Source organism: Chiloscyllium punctatum, chromosome 11 (genome assembly GCF_047496795.1).
Source record: "Chiloscyllium punctatum isolate Juve2018m chromosome 11, sChiPun1.3, whole genome shotgun sequence".
Classification (NCBI taxonomy): Eukaryota; Metazoa; Chordata; class Chondrichthyes; order Orectolobiformes; family Hemiscylliidae; genus Chiloscyllium; species Chiloscyllium punctatum.
This window is the reverse complement of record NC_092749.1, coordinates 78,904,530-78,930,390: the sequence shown is the minus strand read 5'-3', so window position 1 is coordinate 78,930,390 and position 25,861 is coordinate 78,904,530. Positions and strand designations below refer to the sequence as shown.

General features: G+C 42.9%; 1 protein-coding gene across 3 annotated transcripts in view; it reads right to left on the bottom strand.

The window, feature by feature from the left end:
- Positions 1–25,861, bottom strand: part of acat2 (acetyl-CoA acetyltransferase 2) — a 103,474-nt gene that overhangs the window by 22,209 nt on the left and 55,404 nt on the right. For 2 of the 3 annotated variants that reach the window (XM_072581103.1, XM_072581102.1), the window contains exons 4-5: positions 18,093–18,210; positions 5,653–5,796 (exon numbers count right to left, since the gene is read on the bottom strand). In XM_072581103.1, coding sequence (XP_072437204.1) covers positions 5,653–5,796; positions 18,093–18,210 — 262 coding nt within the window. The remainder of the gene's footprint in view (positions 1–5,652; positions 5,797–18,092; positions 18,211–25,861) is intronic. The other variant, XM_072581104.1, reaches the window with a different exon arrangement.

Here is a 25,861-nt window from a genome sequence, read left to right as displayed (position 1 = left end):
ATTTTCCCAGTAGTGACTCGGATACACTTAGTGTCAGAGGTCTGGATGGGGCAGAATTTGTAAGAAGCGTCCAGGAGAGTTTTCTAGAGCAGTATGGAAGGGGCCCACTGGACCTGGTGTTACGGAATGAGTCAGGCCAGGTGGTAGAAGTTACAACAGGGGATTTCTTTGGGAACAGCGACCACAATTCTGAAAGTTTTAGAATACTCGGAGACAAAGATGAGTGTGGTCCTAAGGGAAGAGTACTAAACTGGGCAAAGGCCAATTATATCAAAATTAGGCAGGAGTTAGAAATGTGCATTGAACACTGCTATTTCAAGGCAAGTCCACATTTGATATGTGAGAGGCTTTCAAAGATGGGTTAAAGACAGTACAGGATAGGCATGTCCCGTTGAAAGCAAAGGATAGGAAAGGCAAGATTCATGAACCGTGGATGACAGGGGAAATTGTACAACTAGCTAAGAGAAAAAGGGAAGACAGGGAGGGTCGCCTTGTTAGTTAAGAATGAAATTAAATCTATGGCACTGAATAACATAGGGTCAGATGATGTGGAGTCTGTGTGGGTGAGGTTGAGAAACCACAAAGGCAAAAAAACCATAATGGGAGTTATGTGGTCAGGACCAGGGCCACAAGATGTACTAGGAAATAGATAGGGCATGCCAGAAAGGCAAGGTCACAGTGATCATGGGGGGTCTTCAATATGCAAATGGACTGAGTGAATAATATTGCCAGTGGATCCAAAGAAAGGGAATTCATGGAATGCTTACAGGGATGGCTTTTGAAACAACTTGTGATGGAGCCCGCAAGGGAGCAGGCCATTTTGGACTTAGTGTTATGTAATGAGCCAGACTTTATAAAAGATCTGAAAGTAAGGGAACACTTAGGAGGTAGCAATCATAATATGTAGAGTTCAGTTTGCAGTTTGAAAGAGAGAAGGCAAAATCGGATGTAATGGTGTTACAGTTAAATAAAGGTAATTACAAGGGTATGAGAGAGGAACTGATGAAAATCAACTGGAAGCACAGCCTAGTTGGGAAGACAGGAGAGCAACAATGGCAGGAGTTTCCGGGTGAAGTACAGAAGTTCATCCCAAAGAAAAGAAGGATTATTCGGGGGTCAGTGGGGGGGGGGGAAGAGGTGGGGTGGAGGGTGAATTTAAACAGCCATGGCTGACAAAGGAAGTCAGGAAATGTATCATAGAGAAAGAGAGAGCCTATAAAGTGCACTGGGAAGTCAGAAGATTGCGAAGACTATAAAAACAGAGGATAACAAAAAGAGAAATAAGGAAGGAGAGGATCAAATATGAAGGTAAGCTAGCCAGTAATATTAGAAATTATAGTAAAAGTTTATTTCAATACCTAAGAAACAAACGAGAGGCAAAAGTAGAAACTGGGCTGCTCCAAATTCATGCAGGAAGGCTCGTGATGGGAGATAAGGAAATAGCTGAAGAACTTAATAAATACTTTGTGTCAGTCTTCAAAGTGGAAGACATGAGTGATATCCCAACAATTAAGGAGAGTCGGGGCAGAGTTGAGTATGGGAGCCATTACAAAACAGTAAATGCTAGAAAAGCTAAAAATTGATACATCTCCTGGTCCGGATGGGCTACATCCTAGAGTTCTGAGGGAGGTGACTGAAGAAACACGGAGGTGTTGGTTGTAATCTTTCAAAAATCACTGGAGTCAGGCAAAGTCCCAGCTGATTGGAAAGTCGTTGTTGTAACCCATTGTTCACGAAAGGATCAAGCCAAAAGATGGAAAATTATAGGCCGATTAGCCTGACCTTGGTTGTAGGTAAAATTCTAGAATCCATCGTTAAGGATAAGATTTCTAAATTCTTGGAAGTGCAGGATCGGATTAGAACAAGTCAGCATGGATTTAGTAAGGGGGGGGTTAGAATTCTTTGAAGAGGTAACAAGTAGGTTAGGCCAGGGATACCCCGTGGATGTTACCAACCTAGACTTGATAAGGTGCCTCATAGGAGGCTGCTGAGTAAGTTGAGGGCCTATGGTGTTCAAGGTGAGCTACTGGCATGGATCGAGGATTGGCTGTCTGACAGAAGGCACAAGACTTGGGATAAAAGGTTCTTTTTTGGAATGGCAGCTCGTGACAAGTAGTGTCCCACAGGGTTCAGTGTTGGGGCCACAGCTGTTCACTTTATGAAGGGACTGGGATGAAGGGACTGGGGGCATTCAGGTGAAGTTCGCCGATGATACGAAGTTAGGTGGATAGGCAGGTAGTTCAAAGGAGGTGGGGAGGCTGCAGAAAGAGTTAAGACAGTTTCGGAGAGTGGTCCAAGAAATGGCTGATGAAATTCAATGTGAGCAAATGCCAGTTCTTGCACTTTGGAAAAAAGAATACAGGCATGGACTAATTTCTAAACGGTGAGAAAATTCATAAAGCCAAAGTACAAAGGGATCTGGGAGTGCTAGATCAGGATTCTCTAAAGGTTAACTTGCAGATTGAGGCCGTGGTTAAGAAAGTAAATGTAATGCTGTCATTTATCTCAAGAGGGTTGGAATGTGAAAGCAGTGATGTGCTACAGGGACTTTATAAAGCTCTGGTTAGGCCCCATTTAGAATACTGTGCTCAGTTTTGGGCCCCACACCTCAGAAATGACATACTGGCACTGGAGCATTTCCAGCAGAGATTCACACAGATGATCCCTGGAACGGTAGGCCTAACATATGATGAACGGCTGAGGATCCTGGAATTGTATTTATTAGAGTTTAGAAGGTTGAGGGGAGATCTAATAGAAACTTACAAGATAATGCATAGCGTAGAAAGGGTGAACGCTGTGAATTTGTTTCCATCAGGCCGGGATACCAGGACACGTGGGCACAGCCTTAGAGTTAGAGGGGGTCAGTTTAGAACGGAAATGAGGAGACATTTCTTCAGCCAGAGAGTGGTGGGCCTGTAGAATTCATTGTTTGGAGCGCAGTGAAGGCTGGGACACTAAATGTCTTCAAGGCAGAGATTGATAAATTCTTAACCTCGCAAGGAATTAAGGAATACAGGGAGAGTGCGGATAAGTGGCGTTGAAATGCCACCAGCCATGACTGAATGGCAGCATGGACGCGATGGGCCAAATGGCCTTATGTCTTATGGTCTAATTCAGTTTAAAATCAAAATTTGGAGAAGAAAATTTGCACTAAAAGGAAATCTGTCTCCTGGTTAACTGTTCCACTGTCGCCATATTTAAACTACACATGCCTGACTACACCTCCCTAGACCTTGACCTGACATTCCTGGGACCGACCCCTCCTTCCCTTACTCTGGATTCAAACCACTTCACCTGCTCTTCAAGAACCTCCCTTCCCCTGCTTTTGGACACAGTTATTTCTCTCCATGACATTAAGCATGCTCACTCTTTCCCCCACTGATGGATCCTTCCCTGCTCCAGACCGAACCATTCCTACTGCCGGACTCAACATCCCCCACCCATCCAGACATACCCTAAACACTACATGTATTACCTAGCCCCTTTGCAGCCTTGCATTCTACCCATACTCCAACCTGTCTGGCACCCTGCTCTCCCTGCATCCTAACATCACACTTTATGTACTTAGCATCTGGCAGAAGCTGTTTGGACCTTAAAATTACACAATACAACAGGAAACTTCTGTGAACATGGGGCATTATTTTCTTTCTCCGACATTCTGGCACGGTAAAAGAACTGTCAGAATGGAAGTACAGTTCCACAATTCTGAAGGAGTCTTGACTGGAATCTCCTTTCAGGAATGCAGAGTTCCCTCCTTTTATAAAAAGGGGCAGTGCAGCAATCTGAGAGGTTTCTCCTCACTTCCTAAATGATTGGATCTCTTATCCTAAAATAGGAATTCTTTTGTTCTAGCACAGATCGGCACTTCTCAGAAAATCTCCTTGCCGGCCCATATTTTACCTTGGCTAGGAAATCAATAATGAAAGGTTCTTGAATGAAATGTGGTATGGCTACAAATGCTGAGTGTCACATAATCAAAATTTATACTGATGAGATTAGTTACTAGTCATGCATCCCTGGACACTACACGGCAGTTTGCCATGGCCAGTCCACCTAACCTGCGCATTTTTCCACTGTGGGAGCAAACCCAAGGACCCGACAGAAATCCACACAGAGACGGAGAGAACCTGTCATTTAGATGAGGACATATCTCTTCTCTCAAAAGAAAGTGAATATTTGAATTTCTCTAACCCAGAGGGTTGTAGATGTGCAATTACTGAATTTATCTAAGGTTAAGACAGATTTCTGATCTCTCAGAGAATTAGCAGATATGGGAAGCACACACAAAAATTGAGTTGAAGGCTGATAAGTAACTAGGTTTACCTGGTATAATATATCAGCAGTCAGCAAACCCTTGGAGACTTTGTGGCACAAGACTATTAAACAAAAAATCAGCAAATTCCTAAAATGTATGTGGTACCGCTACAAATGCTTAGTGTCACATAATCAAAATTAATGCTGTTGAGATTAGTCAGTAGTCATGCATCCCTGGACACTACATGGCAGTTTGCCATGGCCAATCCACTTAACCTGCACAGCTTTCCACTGTGGGAGGAAACCTGAGGACCCGATAGAAACCCACAGAGAGGCGGGGAGAACCTGCAAACTCCAGACCAACACCATGTAGTTGACTCTAAGTCGCCCTCTGCAATAGCTTAGCAAGACACTTAATTCAACAGCCATTGAAAAACCAATGTTGGCATTGCCAGTGATGACACATACCATGAAATAAGGAAAATATGCTTTCCTAGGACTATATCAATTCATAGATACCTCCTCACCATCATGGATTTATCCACTTTATTTCCAGAGGCAGCGCTAGTTTAAAAAAAAAGCAGCAATAAGTTCTGACTGAGGTGATGGTCCAGTTTTTCCAGTTCCTTTCAATTGCCAAAAGAAGTTCAAACTGACATGATCACATTTCATGTTAGATAGGTTTCAGAAGGTCATGTGTAATTTAGGAGATCAGCAGCTCACGTGACCTGGTTATTTTCTGCAGCCGCAAGATTATCAGACACCAGAGAATATGATTAGAATTTATTGCCTTGAGCACTGCCAGAATTAGGAAAGATATTGTTCTTGTAATTTGGTGTAGCACTACAGATCACATCATGAACTTGTGGCATCAGTATTGAGTTTTATATGCTGTTATAATCACAGTGTTCAGTATAACTATTGTGGGGGTATATAGATCAAGTGCAGCTATGAGGGTTTACAGCTGTTACAGAAGTAATTGATGCTAGCTCCTCAAAGGTTTAAGGTTCATTCAACACTTTCATGCTAATCTTGTCAATGCAATTTATCCTGATGTTTTTGAATTAAGGTAAAGGCTCAGCCACTAACTGCAATGCAGTGGTTGCTGCTGGAATTGTAAATGTACATTACTGCTCAGAAAGATCAACCTGTTTGGTTGGCTTGGTTGAGATGTCCTCTCTACAATCAAATACCCTATAAGATATACTGTCAACACTGACAAATGCAAGACCATACAATCATTACCCCAGTGTTAGTACTCTCAGGAGAAGGCTGAAATTCCCTGATCGAGACCAAAACCACTTTTTCTGCAGTCCTATTCTTCCACACCAAAAGTAAAGCTGACCAAGATCAATGTTGAAGATTTCACAAATGCTTCATGTGGGATCACACCAATACCTTTTCGAGATGGGACACAGATGGGGACAATTTCCTTGTCAAAAAATCCTGCTTTTTGTGCCTTCTCAGTTCTTGTCTGGGATTGTACAGCAAATTTGTCCTGTTCTTCTCGACTAACATTCCATTTTTTGGCCACATTCTCGGCTGCAGAAGGAGAAACAAATAAAAACTAAATATAGTGAAATGCCCATGTTGTAAAAGTCATGATAAGCTACTTTCCTAAGTGTAGACATGTGGATTGTCAGGAAATATAACAAGTAATTGATCAATCTTGCACCATTGATCCATGCTCAAAATTATTCTACTTAGTACAAACTTAGTTATAGTACTCAGGCATCCAGCCATTCAATCTGCAATTGCTTCATATATTTTTGCTAAAACTCAAGAGTCATTTAGAGCACTGGTTGTCTATTGAGTCCACACAGCTGCCTGTGGAGCAATCCAGTCAGTACAAACACCCTGAAAAGCTTATCTCGCCTCGTGATCTCTTAAAATGAGTGACAAAGAACTCCCAGATTCCATTATGTGAAGAAAATAAGATTTTTTTAAACTCTAAAAGTGAACATTAAAAACCTATCCACAATGCCAAACCCTCTTTTCTCTTAACTGCTTACTATCTGCCTCCAAACCTATAACATCATACTGTTTCAATAAGACACTCATTAAAAATATATCAACTTAATTTCAAAACCACACAGTAGCTTCCTTCTTCTGTGTCTTCCATCTTCCAGCTGCTAAGTCATTTCCTTTCTTTTTACTGAGAGCATATTTCACATGGAAAGATACCTAAATGCTTGGAGAGCAACATGTCATATTGGCAAATAGCTCTCTGACCAATTTTCAAAATGTCTGCATTTTATACGTCCCAACATCGAATCATCTCATTGGTTCAATGTTGGCAAAACAATAAATTCAAACTTGATTGGGTTTCAGAATCCTGGGGTATAATTTAAACTGATTGGTTAAATTCAAGTTGTTGTCAAAACAGCAACCAAAACTCAGGTAACCATTTCACAGCCAAATGTTACATATTTTCAATTTTCCAGTACACTCTGGGACTGTCATTTAGTCACATTCACTGTTGCTCGTAATCTCTCAGTTCCAAACAGCATTCTCTCTCTCTTAAAGGTACAGTACACACCTTAAATTTCATAAATTTCTTAAGAAATAAATGAACCATCATTATGAGAAGATGGCTTCACTTTTTCTCTCTAATTCTTAATTCCAATACAATAAAATACATATGTCATTAATCTAAGTTATACGATTCATATCAATTTCTGCACAAAAATATAACATTGGAATCAGTCAAATCTTATCTACACTTTTTCAGTCAAATTCGCTTTAGTACATCTGCTATCACACTTTTACGACACACAACATGCACAATTTGTAAATTAAAAACCTGTAACAGATGACTCCAATGAAATAGTCTCATATTTTTGCCTTTAAATCTTTCTACAAATGTAAGAGGATTGTGGTCCATGTACACAATTGTCTCTGGCATATTGTTCATCACATCAACAGTAAAATACTGGAAGGCCAGTGCCAAACTCAATAATACCTTTTTGATGGAAGAGTATTTTCTTCAAATGGAGGACTGTGACTTGAAAGAAGTTCTGGGATCTACATATTAGTCACTCGAAACCTGCATCCTCAGATGATTAAAGACTTGACAGCAATCTTCACACCAATTGTATGACATTTTGATCTTTTATTATAAATTCTGTGTCCTGTAATCCTGCCCCATTAGCGATTTGATGAAGAAGCAGCCTCTGAAAAATTGAGAACTATTACCTGGTGTTGTGTGATTTTTAACTTTGTCCACTCCAGTACAACACCAGCACCTCCACATCTTACATTAATGATGGTTAGGAAGTGGCCAATTCTCCCATTTGAGGTGTTTTCCAGTTTGGTTTAGTTTCAGCAGGCTGAAGCTGCAACAATGCAAAAAAAGTTTCATGCTTCAGCAGGCGATTCTTGACTGACTTCTCTCTCTGAAATTTGTCCTGCTCGTAAGAACCGGATTTTGAACGTACCTTTTGCAAAGGGGTGTGTTTATGGGATATTACAAGAATTGGAACAGCTCCTTAGTTAAGTAGTGGTATCGGGTCAGTTGAGTTATCATAGAGTCATAGCACAGAGAGAGTACAGAACAGAGAGAGAGACCCTTCGGTCCAACTCGTCCATGCCAACCAGATATCCCAACCTGATCTAGTTCCACCTGCCAACACCTAGACCATATCCCTTCAAACCTTGCCATTCATTTACCCATCCAGATGCCTTTTGAATGTTGCAATTGTACTAGCCTCCATCATTTCCTCTGGCAGCACATTCAATACACGTACCACCCTCTGTGAGAAAACATTGCTTCTTAGGTCTCTTCTATATCTTTCCCCTTTCATCCTAAAACTATGCCCTCTAGTTCTGGACTCACCCATCCCTGGAAAAAGACTTTGTCTATTTATCCTATCCATGCTCCTCATGATTTTGTAAACCTCCAGGGAAAACAGCCCTAGCCTATTCAAGCCTCTCCCTATAGCTCAGATCCTCCAACCCTGGCAACATCCTTGTAAATCTTTTCTGAACCCTTTCAAGTTTCACAACATACTTCCAACAGGAAGGAGACCAGAATTGCATGCAATATTCCAACAGTGGCCTAACCAATGTCCTGTACAGCCGCAACATGTCCTCCCCAAATCCTGTACTCAATACTCTGACCAATAAAGGAAAGCATACCAAACTCCTTCTTTACTATCCTATCTATCTGCCACTCCACTTTCAAGGAGCTATGAACCTGCACTTTAAGGTCACTTTGTTTAGCAACACTCCCTAGGACCTTACCATTAAGCATATAAGTCCAGCTAAGATTTGTCTAAATTAGATTAGATTAGATTTTCAGTGTGGAAACAGGCCCTTCAGCCCAACAAGTCCACACCGACCCGCCGAAGCGCAGCCCACCCATTCCCCTACATTTACCCCTTACCTAACACTATGGGCAATTTAGCATGGCCAATTCACCTGACCCTGCACATCTTTGGACTGTGGGAGGAAACCCACGCAGACACGGGGAGAACGTGCAAACTCCACACAGTCAGTCGCCTGAGGTGGGAATTGAACCCGGGTCTCTGACGCTGTGAGGCAGCAGTGCTAACCACTGTGCTACCGTGCCGCCCACGTCTGGCCCATCTGATCAAGATCCCGTTGTAATCTGAGGTAACCTTCTTCACTGTCCACTACACCTCCAATTTTGGTGTCATCAGCAAACTTAATAACCATACCTCTTATGCTCACATCCAAATCATTTATATAAATAATGAAATGGACCCAGCACCGATCCTTGTGGCACTCCACTGGTCATTTGAGCCAGTTCTGTACCCAAATGGTGAGTTCTCCCTGTATTCCATGAGATCTAACCTTGCTAACCAGTCTCCCATGGGGAACCTTGTTGAACGCCTTACTGAAGTCCATGTAGATCACATCCACCGCTCAGTCCTCATCAATCCTCTTTTTTACTTCTTCAGGAACTCAAGTCAAGTTCATGAGAGATGATTTCTCACACACGAAGCCATGTTGACTATCCCTAATCAGTCCTTGCCTTTCCAAATACATGTACATCCTGTCCCTCAGGATTACCTCCAACAACTTGCCCACCACCGATGTCAGGCTCACTGGTCTATATTTCCCTGGTTTGTCCTTACCACCCTTCTTAATCAGTGGCACCATGTTAGGCAACCTCCAGTCTTCCATCACCTCACTTGTGACTATCAATGATACAAATATCTCAGTAAGAGCCCAGCAATCACTTCCCTAGCATCCCCCAGAGTTCTAGGGTACACCTGATCAGGTCCTGGGGATTTATCCACTTTTATGCCTTTCAGCACTTCCTCCTCTGTAATATGGATATTTTTCAAGATGTCACCATCTATTTCCCTACATTATATATCTTCCATGTCCTTCTCCACAGTAAATACTGATGCAAAATACTCATTTAGTATCTCCTCCATCTCCTACAGCTCCATACAAAGTTCTCAAGCAGTTAAGTTATTCTAAATTCTGTTTTCTTTTGTTCATGTTTCAACTGTAGTGTTTAAATAAATTCTGTTTTGCTTAAAGCTGAGTGGCTTGACCAGCTCATCACATCTGGAATTTACATGACATTTGCCTTTAAAGTAAGAAAAGGTTAGGGTCTAGGCTAACTTCTTCAAATATTTTGAGTGGGTGTGGCCTGGTCCATAACAAATTGAGGGTTTTTGTCAGGATGGATTTGGTCATTCCAATTTGGGATTAGGATCTTTGGACTCAAAAGCGGCAAGTGATAAGTGTTACTGTCTTTCGTTCCGGGTATTGAATTTGGTTGGTTTAAGCAGTGCTTGGGATAGAAATGGCGCTTTCAGATAACCTCCAGATAACATTTCAGGAATCTAAGGAGGGACCCTGGTCAAACAAGTTTGAAAAGATCAAACAAAGTAATCTCGATAAGGACTTTAAAAATAGATTAAACATATGATGCTCTCAGGCAGATGATTATTTTGGAGGGTTCAAAAATTCACTTGCTGAGGTAGTGAGAACTCACGTAGAGCAGAAAGTTAAAACAACATGATTAGCAGCTGAAATGGCTGACAATCATGAGTTGGTTCTAAATCAAAGTTTGACTTCTGATAACAATTTCAGATAGAAATTGGGGAAAGAAGACATGCTCAGGTGGTAAGAGAAAACTACATCTCTTTGAAGGTAATAAAGATAGCAGGATAAAAAGGAAAAGGAGGAAAGTAATAAAGAGTTCAGGTGTTTTCACTGCAATAAAGTAGGCCATATGAAATCATTGTGTTGGTGGATTAGAAAAAAGCACTGGGAAGATGGATGTAGGAAAACAGGGTAAGCCACTGCATTTTGTTGAAGTGGTAAAAGAAAGCACACTAGAGACTAAAACGATGCACCAGAATGTACAACCTGGTCAGAGATTGGTTAAGGAGAAGGTGCCAGATCTTCTTCAACCAGTTACTTATGAAGGTAAGGTCTACTCACATATTTTCGTACCAGTACGTATAAATACAATTTACTACCAGTAATTCATTCATTTCTCTTGCTTTATCCGGTGATTACCTTTACCATAATTCATTGTGCTTTTCTACTTTACCCGGGATTAGTTGAGATATCAAATGGACTTCTGCTAATAATACAGTATTTTGTACTGTAGCATGAATTTCAGCCCCTCAAAACAAGCACCTTTGTAATTGTCGACCCTATAAACTTAGAAATAGTCTAAAAAATTTGACTTTTACACGAATATATACGGTTTTCAGGCAGATGAGACATGAGACAAGTTGAATTACCAGTGGCTTATAGGTAAGAGATGTTGCAGGTAGTGCATGAACTACCAGTAAGGAGGTCACTTAGAAAGAGACAAGCATTTTCTAAAAAATGGCAATTTTACTGGTCTGGACTGCACAAAGAATTAGCTGAATTTTGCCACACACATCATACTTGTCAGGCAATTAGAAAACCGCAGGCAGTAATAAAACCTGCACCTTTACTACTCATTCCTGCATTTGATTGTGTAGGACCCCAACCTTAAACATGTAGTATGAATCAGTACTTGTTAACAATAATAGATGTGTCGACTAGATTTCCAGAGGCTATTCAACTATGCAATATCACTAATAAAAGAATTGTAGAAGAGTTACTCAAATGTTTCACTAGATATGGACTACCTACAGAGATACAATCAGATCAAGGGTCAAATCTTACATCAAAATTATTTAAGGAAGTTGTAGACAGATTAGGAATAAAAATCAAATCCACTGCAAACTATCCAGAATTGCAGGGAGCACTAGAAAGGTAGCATCTGATGTTAAAGACCATGTGAAGGGCTTTTAATCAAGACTATTCAGATGATTAGGATAAAGGAATTCCGTTTGTACTTTTTGCCATTAGACATGCACCAGATGAATCAATTCCACCCCCCCACGAATCAAGGGATATTGAAGGGATCTGTTGTATGGAGCATGTCAGGGACAGGACACCCAGATCAAGCGAGCACTGTTCCCACTGCCAAAATCAGACTTACTCGGAGTGCAGCTGCAGCCTTGACGCTCCAGACCGCCGATAACCAGTATCCCCGCATTATGATAGGCATTACACCTCTCGACTCACACTGAGGTCCGAAGCGTGTGCCAGGATGCCCCCAATCCACTATATCGCCCTGATATCCTTTTTCAATTGGCTACTACAAATTTGTGATATCTACAATTGCTTACCGCAGGATGTCCAGACTTTACTGTAGTTGTGCATACAGGCCTTACGGGGCAGCCATGACAAGCTCTATTAAATTCTCCACCAAGCTGTGGGCTAATGCAAGCATATGTTCCACCTGGCTTGGGAACAGTGTTAAAGGTGCCGTGGCGGGGGGATCCAAGATTCCAAGATGGCAGCGATCTGAGCAGATCTGCCTTCTGAGCTCTGCACTCCAGCCCAGCCGTACTGATATTTTTACCCCTCCACCATAAGTTGATGTAAAATGGTTGTGAAACCATTTAAATCCATTTGCAATGGAGCATCGACTGTCCAAATGAGTCGGCAGGGAGTATTATGTTTGGATGATTGATTGTTCGGGTGGCCGGAGACAAACGGCAATCCATGAGTGCCAGTTGCTCAAGCGTTTCTCGATTATCCGGCAATGTACGCCATAATGCTAGTTCACCATGAGCAGCCAGCTATCAAACATCTCTTGGTTATCTGGCAATGCATGCCATAATGCCGTTTAACTGATAGCTGAATTCTGGTTTGCCTAGCGTTGTTTTTGTAGGGCCTTGAGATCTTGTTTGGATGGTCAGGGATTCCAATGGTTGATGTTCTGATAGTCAAGGTTAGATTAGATTACTTACAGTGTGGAAACAGGCCCTTTGGCCCAACAAGTCCACACCGCCCCGCCAAAGCGCAACCCACCCATACCCCTACATTTACCCCTTACCTAACACTATGGGCAATTTAGCATGGCCAATTCACCTGACCTGCACATTTTTGGACTGTGGGAGGAAACCGGAGCACCCGGAGGAAACCCACGCAGACACGGGGAGAATGTGCAAACTCCACACAGTCAGTCGCCTGAGGCGGGAAATGAACCCAGGTCTCTGGTGTTGTGAGGCAGCAGTGCTAACCACTGTGCCACCGTGCCGCCCTTATATGGATCACTGGACTCACACTGAGGTCCGAAGCGTGCGCTAGGTTCTGCTGTAAATTCTTTTGGAGTGAGCAAGGATGATGAAAGGAAAGCGTACAGCCAAGCTCCAACATACGGGACACTTGTCGAAAGCATCAGGTGGTGCCGTGACTGCGGATGCAGCAGCAGCTCCCTCGGCAGCCGAGAAAGAGGTACCTGCGCAGCAGAACGTTGCTGAAGGACTCATGACAATCAAGGAGTTGATGAAAGACAATCACACTTGGCTGAAACCAATTTCGGTCATGCTACAAAAGCATGAGAAGGAGTTGGAAGGGCTTGGGAAGCGAGTTGAATAGGTCGAGCAGCAGACCGCAGCATTCAAGACCAAGGCTGAGTCCTCAGTGGGGTGAACCGAGGCCCTCGAAAAACATGTCCAGGCCTTGACTGAACAGGTCTATGATCTGGAAAATTGAGGTAGGAGTGGAAAGTGGGCACCTGTTAAGCTTTTTTGAAGACGAGCTGCCACAGTTATTTGGCTGCGATGCCAAGACTGACTGAGTGAAGATTGATAGAGCTCACCAGGTTGCGGTGCACAGATTTCATGGCACCCCTGCCCAATCTGATATGATTTCAAAGCTACAGGGACAAGCAGAAACTCCTTGAATCTTCTAGAAGGAAGGGGAAAGATCCACCAGCCCGGACAGGGAACTAAGATGTTTTTCTGCAGCAGTGATCCATAAAAGGAAATTATTTGATGAGGTCAAAAGAAAATTAAGGGACCTTGGTATTCAATATTAAATGAGATACCCAGAGGTGCGGTCATTTGTCTCCTCAGAACAAGTGAAAAATTTCTTGGACACTTTAAAATAACTTGGATGGATTTTTAGACACGGACAATAATGTTTATCTTTTTTCTCTTGCTATGTTTCTTGTAATGTTACCCTTTTCTTAAAGAAGCTGCTGTTGTTTTTTTTTCCCTCCGATTAGGATTGGTGTTGATATATAGTTGGGGGTGGGCAGAGTGCTCACTATTTTGTCTGTTTCCTTTTATTGCTTGGGTCTGGGTTAACGATGATGTAAAAATATCAGCCAGGGGCCCCGCAATTTCTTCTCTAGCCTTTTGCAGTGTTTTTAGATATATCTGGTCAGGGCTAGATTTATCCACTTTCATACATTCTAATACATCTAACAGCTCCTCTACAGTAATATGGACTGTCCTCCAGCTATCACCTCTGACTTCCCCAGCTTCCCCATGTCTATCTCCACAGTAACACAGAGGAGAAATATTCATTGAGGACCTCGCCCATCTCCTGCGGTTCTACACATACATGCCCACTTCAGTCCTTGAGGGGTCCTACACTCTCTTTAGTTATTCTTTTCCTTTAATATACTTAAAGAACGTCTTTGAATTCTCACTAATCTTCTCAGTCAAGTCTATCTCATGCCCCCTTTTCGCCTTTCTGATTTCCTTCTTCAGTAAACTCCTGCATCCCCTATACACCCCCAGGGATTCCCTTGATCCCAGCTGCCCGTATTTGATCCATACCTCCTTCTTTTCTCTGGTCAAAGCCTTAATATCTCTTGTCATCCAGGGTTTTCTATTTTTGTCAACCTTGCCCTTCACCCTCACAGGAGCTCTAGCAATCTCACTTTTAAAGGCCTCCCACATGCCGTAGGTCCCTTTACCTGCAAGCAAACTACTCCAATCAACCCTTGCAAGTTCCTGACTAATCCCATCAAAATTTGCCTTGTCCCAATTTAGAACTTGAACCTATGGACCAGATTTGTCCCTCTCTACAACTATTTTAAAATTATTAAAACTATGCTCGTTGGTCCCCAAATGTTCCCCCACTGTCACCCCAGTCACCTGTCCTGTCCTATTTCCCAACAGTAAATCGAGTTTTGCCTCTTCTCAAGTAGGACCCTCTATATACTTTCTGAGGAAACTTCCCTGAACGGACTTAACAAATTCCACCCCATCTAAGCCCTTCACGTGATGGCAGTCCTACTCTATATTAGGAAAATTAAAATCCCCTACTATGATAATCCTATTGCTCCTGTAAGTCTCCCCAATCTCCCTGCATATTTGTTCCTCTAATTCCCATTGACTATTTAGGTGCCTATCCCCTTATTATTTCTTAGCTCCACCCACAAAGCCTCACTGGATGATTCTTCAGTTATTTCATCTCTGATTACTGCTGTAATACTTGCCTTAATAAAAATGCAACTCTGCCTCCCCTCTTTCCACCACCTCTGTCCTGCCTAAAGCACCTAAACCCTGGAACAATAAGGTGTCAGTCCTGTCCCTCCCTTAGCAATGTTTCTGTAATGGCTAATAATATGCCAGTCCCAAGTATCTATCTACACCCTGAGTTCATTGGTCTAACTTGTTAGCCCTCTTGCATTGAAATAGAAGCAATTTAATCCAACAGTTATTGCTTGCTCCCTGTCATGCTCCAGCCTGACTTGTCTCTTCACTTTACTCGTTCTGATTACTCTATCTCCTTCCAGCCTTGCACTTGCCTCCCTGGTGTTAAGAATCCCACCTCCCTGCCAATTTAGTTTAAACCCTCTCTTGTAGCAGTAGCAAACTTGGTCGCCAAGATATTAGTCCCCCACCAGTTCAGATGAAACCCAGCCCTCTTGAACAGGTTGCCCTCTGATGGATGTGATGAGCAAAGCTGGCCTTCATAGCGAGATGATTTGAGTATCAGAATAAGGATGTCTTGCTGCAGTTATATAGGGCCTTAGTGAGGCTACACCTTGAGTATTGTGTGCAGTTTTGGTCTCCTAGTCTGAGGAAGATATTTTTGCTTTTGAGGGAGTCCAGCAAATGTTCCTGGGATGGCAGGACTAACATACGAAGAAAGACTGATTGACTGGGCTTTTACTCACTGGAATTTAAAAGGATGAGGGAAGATCTCATAGAAACATACTAGATCCTGTTGGGACTGGGCAGGCTAGATGTGGGAAGAATGTTCCCTATGTTGGTGGAAGTGCAAAACAGTGTCAGAGTAAGGAATTAGCCATTCGGGATTGAGATGAGGAAGAACTTCTGTACTCAGAGCTGTGAAACTGTGGAATTCTCTTATCACAGAAAGCTGCTGAGGCCAGTTCATTGGATATACTCAAGAGGGAGCTGGACTTGGCCTTGAAGCTAAAGTGCTCAATGGAGAGAAATCTTCGAGGAGAAAGTGAGGACTGCAGATGCTGGAGATCAGAGCTGAAAATGTGTTGCTGGAAAAGCGCAACAGGTCAGGCAGCATCCAAGGAGCAGGAGAATCGATGTTTCGGGCATGAGCCCTTCTTCAAGAATGAGGAGAGTGTGCCAAGCAGGCTAAGACAAAAGGTAGGGAGGAGGGACTTGGGGGAGGGGCGTTGGAAATACGATAGGTAGAAGGAGGTCAAGGTGAGGGTGATAGGCCGGAGTGGGGGTGGGGGCGGAGAGGTCAGGAAGAAGATTGCAGGTTAGGAAGGCGGTGCTGAGTTCGAGGGATTTGACTGAGACAAGGTGGGGGGTGGGGAAATGAGGAAACTGGAGAAATCTGAGTTCATCCCTTGTGGTTGGAGGGTTCCTAGACGGCAGATGAGGCTTTCTTCCTCCAACAGTCGTGTTGCTATGGTCTGGCGATGGAGGAGTCCAAGGACCTGCATGTCTTTGGTGGAGTGGGAGGGGGAGTTGAAGTGTTGAGCCACGGGGTGGTTGCATTGGTTGGTCCGGGTGTCCCAGAGGTGTTCTCTGAAACATTCCGCAAGTAGGCGGCCTGTCTCCCCAATATAGAGGAGGCCACATCGGGTGCAGCGGATGCAATAAATGATGTGTGTGGAGGTGCAGGTGAATTTGTGGCGGATATGGAAGGATCCCTTGGGGCCTTGGAGGGAAGTAAGGGGGGAGGTGTGGGCGCAAGGTTTGCATTTCTTGCGGTTGCAGGGGAAGGTGCTGGGAGTGGAGGTTGGGTTGGTGGGGGGTGTGTGGACCTGACGAGGGAGTCACGGTGGGAGTGGTCTTTTCGGAATGCTGTTAATGGAGGGGAGGGAAATATATCCCTGGTGGTGGGGTCCGTTTGGAGGTGGCGGAAATGACAGCGGATGATACGCTGTATATCGCCATCCCTGTAAAAACACCATCCCATATTCCCAATTCCTTCATCTCTGCCACATCTGTTCCCAGGAGGACCAGTTCCAATACCGTACAACCCAGATGGCCTCCTTCTTCAAAGACCGCAATTTCCCCCCAGACGTGGTCGACAATGCCCTCCACTGCATCTCCTCCACTTCCCGCTCCTCCGCCCTTGAGCCCCGCCCCTCCAACCGCCACCAGGACAGAACCCCACTGGTCCTCACCTACCACCCCACCAACCTCGTGAAAATTAATTTTTTTTTCCTTTTTTCTGTAAACACATTCTATTGTCACTATAGTGTTAATTTGTCTAACATAGTTTAGGTGACATGGAAGATTCTAAAATTACCTTCTATAAAATTTCCTCATGTGGTTCATGACACTTCTGAAGTGCTGTCTTGTGAGTGATGAATCTTTTAAAGGCTGGCCTAACTTCACAAATTATGTAGAGGTTCAGGGCATGCCTATCCCTATAATGTTGCCACCAAAGTTGGGAGCACCAGGTGAAAGTGCCAAGTGACTTGGTGAAAATCCAGGCCCACGTCTCCAATTTGAGATTTAAAGTGAAAGTACTATCACTTGTCATAAAAATCCATCACATCGTTATGTCCGTCAGGAAAAGAAATTTGCTTCATGCCGTGAAATAAATTAGAGACTAGTGCTAGTTTACTTGTGACTCTAGACCAAAGTAATGTGATTGACTCTTAACTATCCTCTGAGCAATTAAGGATCAGTAATAAATGCTTGCAAAACCAGTGAGGGCCCATCCCATGCATGAAAAAAAATCATGTCAGCATTTTAAAGAAACAAGCTGCTGTCAGGCTTCTAAGAATATCCAAACAAAAATTGAAAGAACCTTGAAAGAACCACGTTGCTGTAAATTAGAAACACAAACAAAAACAGAAGTTGCTGGAAAAGCTCAACAGATCTGGCAGTATCTGTAAAGAGAAATCAAAGTTAACATCTTGGGTCCAGTGACCCTTCCTCAGAACTGGGAAAATGTTGGTTTATATGCAGGAGATAGGGTGGAGGGAGGGATTAAGGAGTAAATGATAAGTAGAAATAGAGCCCAAAGAGAGAGAAGAGCAGTTGGACAGACAAACGAGTCAATAACGATCTGGCTAAGAAATCTTTTGAATAGTTCAGGGCAGTTCTTACCTGTAATTCCCATGTGGTAACCGTGAAACGCATCCATCAGACCATCACAAAGAATGCTATCTTGAAGCGATACATCACCCATTTTGACTCCAGTTCTCATAAGTGCCACATGCGGAGCCTAGTGTAAACAAGATATGCAGCTTTTAATTGATCTCCTTGCAGTGGGTCACCACTTAGTACGCTGGCTAAAAGTAACCGTGAGATCCATCAAGCTTTGTGGAAATATCCAAGTCTACACTTCAATATCCAATATAAAAATATTATAAAATTCATACATTATTATGAAAAATTGATTAAATATTATTGAAAGGTACTTGTCATAGGACTACATTTCTCTTCTACAAGTACACAATAAATGAATATTTTGCATCAGTATTTACTGTGGAAAAGGATATGGAAGATATAGACTGTAGGGAAATAGATGGTGACATCTTGCAAAATGTCCAGATTACAGAGGAGGAAGTGCTGGATGTCTTGAAATGGTAAATGGTGGATAAAGCCCCAGGACCTGTTCAGGGGTACCCTAGAACTCTGTGGGAAGCTAGAGAAGTGATTGCTGGGCATCTTGCTGAGATATTTGTATCATCGATAGTCACAGGTGAGGTCCCAGAAGACTGGCGGTTGGCAAACGTGGTGCTACTGTTTAAGAAGGGCGGTAAAGACAAGCCAGGGAACTATAGACTGGTGAGCCTGACCTCAGTGGTTGTTGGAGGGAATCCTGAGGGACAGGATGTACATGTGTTTGGAAAGGCAAGGACTGATTAGGGATAGTCATGATTTCCCATGCTTTGTGCATGGGAAATCATGTCTCACAAACTTGATTGAGTTTTTTGAAGAAGTAACAAAGATGATTGATGAGGGCAGAGCAGTAGATGTGATCTATATGGACTTCAGTGAGGCGTTCGACAAGGTTCCCCATGGGAGACTGATTAACAAGATTAGATCTCATGGAATACATGGGAGAACTAGCCATTTGGATATAGAACTGGCTCAAAGGTAGAAGACAGAGGGTGGTGGTGGAGGGTTGTTTTTCAGACTGGAGGCCTGTGACCAGTAGAGTGCCACAAGGATGGGTGCTGGGCCCCCTACTTTTTGTCATTTACATAAATGATTTGGATGCGAGTGTAAGAGGTACAGTTGTAAGTTGGCAGATGACACCAAAATTGGAGGTGTAGTGGACAGCGAAGAGGGTTACCTCAGATTACAACAGGATCTTGACCAGATGGGTCAGTGGGCTGAGAAGTGGCAGATGGAGTTTAATTCAGATAAATGTGAGGTGCTGCATTTTGGGAAAGCAAATCTTAGCACGACTTATACACTTAATGGTAAGGTCCTAGGGAGTGTTGCTGAACAAAGAGACCGTGGAGTGCAGGTTCATAGCTCTTTGAAAGTGGAGTCACAGGTATATAGGATAGTGAAGAGGGTATTTGGTATGCTTTCGTTTATTGGTCAGAGTACTGAGTACAGGGGTTGGGAGGTCATGTTGCGGCTGTACAGGACATTGGTTAGGCCACTGTTGGAATATTGTGGGCAGTTCTGGTTTCCTTCCTATCGGAAAGATGTTGTGAAACTCAAAAGGGTTCAGAAAAGATTTACAAGGATGTTGCCAGGGTTGGAGGATCTGAACTACAGGGAGAGTCTGAACAGGCTGGGGCTGTTTTCCTTGGAATGTTGGAGGCTGAGGGGTGACCTTATGGAGGTTTACAAAATTATGAGGGGCATGGATAGGATAAATAGACAAAGTCTTTTCCCTGGGGTCGGGGAGTCCAGAACTAGAGGGCATAGGTTTAGGCTGAGAGGGGAAAGATATAAGAGAGACCTAAGGGGCAACTTTTTCATGCAGAGGGTTGGGATATCTGGTCGGCATCGACGGGTTGGACCAAAGGGTCTGTTTCCATGCTGTACATCTCTATGACTCTAAATAACATCATACATCTCCAGAGACCATAATTCAGGCTGTAATGTAAAATTGATATATACTGAACACTGATTTGGTGTCCAGAAGACCGAAAGGAATAGAAACAGGAGCAGGCCGCATAGACTTCTAGCTTGCTCTACCATTTAATAGGATCATGGCTAATCTGACATTTCTCATCCACTTTCTTATGCTTTGCCTGTAATCCTTGAGTGCCCTACTGATCAAGAATCTATTTTTCTCAGCCTTAAAATATACACAAGGATTCTGGTCCCTAGCCTTCTATAGCAAGGAGTTCCAAAGACTCTCAATCCTCTGAGAAGAGAAAATTCCTCTTCATCTTAATCTTAAATTGGTACATCTTTATTCTGAGACTATGCCCTTTGGTCCTAGACTCTTCTGATGGGGGTGGGGTGGGGTAACATTCTGTCAAGTCTCTTAAGAATATTGTATGCTTCAATGAAATCACCTCTCATGATTCTAAACTCCAGTGAGTAGACTCCCAACCTATTTAGCCTTTGCTCATAAAACAATCCTTCCATAAGAGGGATCATCATAGTGAACCTTTTCTGAACTGTCTTCAATGAAGTGGTATCTTTTCTTAAATAAGGAGTCCAGTTCGGACGCCACACTTTAGCAAAGACGTGAATGACTGAGGGTAGAAATTATTTCTGAGAATGATACCAGGGATGAAAAACATAATTATGTTGATAGATTGGAAAATTTTAGACTGGTTTCTTTCAAAAACAGAGTTTTGATAGAGGATACTAAAAATGAGGGGTCAGGATTAGAAGGCTGGGGGATAAAATGTTTCCAGTTTTGTGAAAGAGTTGCAAACAAGAGGACACAGATTGAAGGCAATTGGCAAAAGAAACAATGATGATATGCAGAAATACTTTTTCATGCAGTGAGTGGTTAGGATCTCAAATGATTGCCTGACAGTGTGGTGGAGGCAGTCAAGATATTCAACAGAGGATTGTATTGTGATATTAAAATTAAGTACGTCAGGATAATGCAGAGCAACTAGGAGAGTGGTACTAGGTAAATTACTCCTAGGGAGCCTAATTAGGCAAGAATTGTCTCCAGTATGTGCATGGGTTGAGGATTGACTAACTAACATAACATAATAGGATCATTTTATGTTAGAAAACTGTAACTAGTGAAATGCCACAGCAATCTATCTCAATGACTTTGGATGAAATAACTGACTGTATTGCAGCCAAATATACAAGGATAGATTGGAAAGCAAATTGTGAAAATGATACATTGAGCAAAGTGGCATAGATAAGTTATAAAACCAAAGTACTACACATGTTGGAAATCTGAAATAAGAACAAAAAATGCTTGAAAAAACTCAAGTCAGGCAGCAACCAGGGAGAGAATGGTCAATGACCTTTCATCAGAACTGAAGAGAAATAGAAAGGTGAAAGTTATAAGCCAACGGAAGGGAGAAAGTACAAGAAGAACTAAGAAATTCCATGAGAAGACAAAGGCTAAGGATCATTAAATAACAAAAGAATTCTTGCTGCAATAGACAGACAGCTAACGAATGTAGTAAAGAAGTAACAGTTGCATTAACAAAGAGCAATACAGCACAGGAATAGGCCCTTCAGCCTACCAAGGCTGCGATGTCACACAATGCCTTCCAAACTAAATAACTCCACCCCGTGCCTCTATTCCCCGTTTATTCTTATATCTGTCAAGATGTCTCGTATACGTTCCTATTCTATCTCCTCCTCTGGCAGCACATTCCAGGTACTTACCACCACCTATAAAGAAAAAGTGCCTCTCAAACATTTTATCCCCTTTAAACTTATCCCATTTTACTTTAGACCTATGACCCCCTAGGAAATGACATTTCTATATGGGAAAAAAAGACTCCAGTTATCCATTCTATGTCTCACATAACTTTGTAACTTTTATCAGGTCACCCCTCATGGTCACCATTCAAGTGAAGACAAACCACATCTGTCAAATCCCTCTTCATAGTTAATATTCTCCAAACCAAGCAACATCCTGCTAAACTATATCTGTATGCTTTCCAAAGCCTCCACATTCTTCTGATAGCATAGTGGCCAGAAATGTACACAATGTTCCAAATGTGGCCGAACTAAAGGTCAATACAGCAGCAACATGAGGAGTATGGGCTACATAAAAAACACCAGAATGAATTGTGAAGGAATGAAAAAAAACCATCCCAGCAAACAAAGATGAAGAAAAATATTACACAGAATAAAATGAGGACAGAGTTATGATAGGTCAATTGAGTGGACAAAAAGATTTGGTAGCTGGAGTGCACTGTGGGAACATATGAATCAGGAAGAGTAAAAAAGCACAATACTATTTAAATGGGGAGACAGCAGAATGCATTACAGAGGGAACTGGATATCCTTATACATGAATCACAAAAGATTAGCATACAGTGCAGAAATTTATTAGGAAGTTAAATGGAACAGAGATATTTATCGCAGGCGAGACAGTGAATAAAGTGGGGATGTCTTGTCACTACTCCCCACAACCCTTCTTACAACTCTTATTACATTGGTGAGACTACACATGGAGCATTGTGTTCAGTTCTGACAACTTCGTTAAGGAGAGATGTATTCGTTTTGGAACTGTTTAGAGAAGGCTGATTTTCAAGATGAAGGGGTTGTCTTAGGAAAGCTTAAGCAGGTTGGGCCTAGTTTAAAAGAATATTGTAACATATTATTCTGAGGGGGGCATGACTGTACATGTGGAGAAATTGTTTCCCCTCACAGAGAAGTCTAGAATTAGAGGGCATAATTTAAAAATAAGGCACCTTTCAGTTAAAATGGAGATGAGTTTTTTTTCTCTCAAAAGGCTGTGGAATTCTTCGTAGTGTAAGCAGTGGAGCCTGGACCACTGAATATATTCAAGACAGCATGAGAAAGATTTCAGATTTACAAACAATTAAGGGCTATGGGAGACAGGCCAGAAAGTGGAGTTTAGGATGAATCAGATTCGCCATGATCTTATTGAATGGCAGAACTGCTCTGCAGAGGTCTTATTTCTTATGATCTTAGGTGGGTTCAATTACAGCTTTCAAAAGAAATTGAATAACTACCAGAAGATTTGCAGGGCTGCTGCAAAAAGGTGGGGGGTTGAAAATATCCCAGAGGATTGGAAAACTGCCAATGTGAAGACAAAAATCAAGTAACTATAGGCCACAAAATAGAAAATTCTGGAGAAACTCAGGCAGTAGCTGTGGACAGGAAGCCTGAAGAAGGGCTTATGCTCGAAACGTCGATTCTCCCGTTCCTTGGATGCTGCGCTTTTCCAGCAACACATTTTCAGCTCTGATCTCCAGCATCTGCAGTCCTCACTTTCTCCCCACTGTGGAGAGGAAGCATAGTTAACAGTTTGGATCCAGGGACCATTCTTCAGAACCAATAGTGGCTAAGAAAAGAAGGTATGTATTCTGTTGAGAGGGTTAAAGGGTAAGTGATAGGTGAAGGTGAACCCAGAGGCAAGAAAGATAGTTCAAGCAAACAAATAAATGAACAATGGTAAGCCATCGAGAAAGAAAAGCTACTAATTGGGACCATAAGTACATGAAATTAAGTTAGCTGTGCTTAAAGCAGCCCATATGATGACAGGGCCTGGTTTGTGGTGATGGATAAAGGTCATGGAAAAATATGTTCATGCCCTAAAATTATTGAACTCAATATGGAGTCCTGATGCTGCAGGGTGCCAAGCAGAAAATTAGATGACCTAACTATAGACCAGTTAGCTTAACATCTGTCATTGTGAAAACATTCAAATCTATTAGAAAAGATGCAATGGCTAATCATTTAGAAATGCTAAATACAATCAGGTAGTGTCAGCACTGCTTCATGAAGAGGACATCATCTCTGACAAACCTACTAGAATTCTTTGAGGAGGTAAGAAGCAGGATAGATAAAGGGGAGGCAATGAGTATGTTTGGATTTTTAGATGGCAGTTAATAAGAGACTACACATAATAGGACAAGAGCACATAATAGTAAATTAGTATGGATAGAGGATTGGCGAACTAATAGAAGCCAGAGACTTGGAATAAGGAGGGGTGACATTTCAGGCTGGCAATCTGTAATTAGCAGTGTGTCACTGGGATCAGTGCTGGGGCCACAATCATTTATAATATATTAATAGCTTGGATGAAGAAAATGATTCTGCTATGGAAAAGTTTACAAATGACATGGAGATATGTGCAAATTAGGTCAATGGGCAAAATCTTTGCAGCTGGAATATAAGATGGGGAAATGTGAGGTTATGCATTTTGGAAGGAAGGTAGAGGAGGCGAATATTGTTTAAATATGAAAGACTGCAGAAAACTACAGAACAGAATCCTCAACCATGAATCACAAAAAAGGTGGCCAGGAATGGGATAGGCAGATGAAGGTGGGGAAGTGATGGTGATAGGTCGGAAAGGAGGGTGGAGCAGATAGGTGGGTAGGAAGATGGACAGGTAGGACAGTTCAAGATGGCGGTGCCGAGTTGGAAGATTGGATCTGGGATGGGGGGGGGGGGGGGGAGGGAAATGAAGAAACTGGTGAAATCTACTTTGATCCCATATGGTTGGAGGGTTCCAAGGCGGAAGATGAGACGTTCTTCCTCCAGGCATTGGGCGGCTAGAGTTTGGTGGTGAGGAGGTCCAGGATTTGCATGTCCTTAGCGGAGTGGGAGGGGGAGTTAAAGTCTTCATCAACAGGGCAATAGAGTTGTTTAGTGCCAGAAACGTTCTCTGAAAGGCAAGTTGGCGTTCTGTCTCCCCAATGTAGAGGAGACCACACCAGGGGCAATGGAGACAGTAGATAACATATGTGGAAGTACAGGTAAATCTCTGTTGAATGTGGAAGCATCCTTTGGGGCCTTTGGACAGAGGAGAGAGGTGTGGGCACAGGTTTTGCGCAGCTTGCGGTGGTAAGGGAAGATGCTGGGTGTGGAGAGTAGGTGGTGGAGGCTGTGGACCTAACAAATGAAGCAGGGAGGGAATGGTCTCTGAGAAACGCAGATAGGGGTGAGGAGCAGGCTGAGATGATGGGTGGACCGGGGCAGTCAGGTTTCTGAATTTTGGGTAGGAGGTGGAACCGGACGATATGGGGATCCCGGACTATCAGGTTGGAGGCTGTTGGTGGGAGGTCCCCTGAGGTGATGAGGTTGTGGATGATCTGGGAGATGATGGTTTATTGACAGGAGGTGAGGTCATGGTCAAGGGAGCAGTAGGAGGAGGTGTCCATGAGCTGGTGTAGAGGTCGGTGCACCAAACGAACCCTGCACCACCTCCTACCCAAAATTCACAAACCTGACTGCCCTGGGTGATCCATCATCTCAGCCTGTTCTGGCCCCACTGAACTTATCTCCGCATACCTTGATAAAGTCCTGTCACTGTTGGTCAAGGATCTCCCCACATATGTTTGGGACACCACCCAGGCCCTCCACCTCCTCCATGACTTCCGTTTCCTTGACCCCGAATGCCTCATCTTCACCATGGACATCCAGTCCCTGTACACTTCCATCCGCAATGACAAAGGCCTCCAGGCTCTCCATTTCTTCCTCTCCTGCTGACCCAAACAATACCATTCCACTGACATACTCATGCAATTGGCTGAACTGGTCCTCATCGTCAACAATTTCTCCATCGAATCATCCCATTTCCTCCAGACAAAAGGGGCAACTATGGACATCCACATGGGCCCCAGCTATGCCTGCCACTTCGTAGGTCAGTGGAACAGTCCATCTTCCGTCGTTACAATGGCACCATTCCCCATCTTTTCCTCCACTAAATCGATGACTCTATTGGTGCCACCTTTTGCTCCCGCAAGAAGATTGAACAGTTCATCAACTTCACCAAC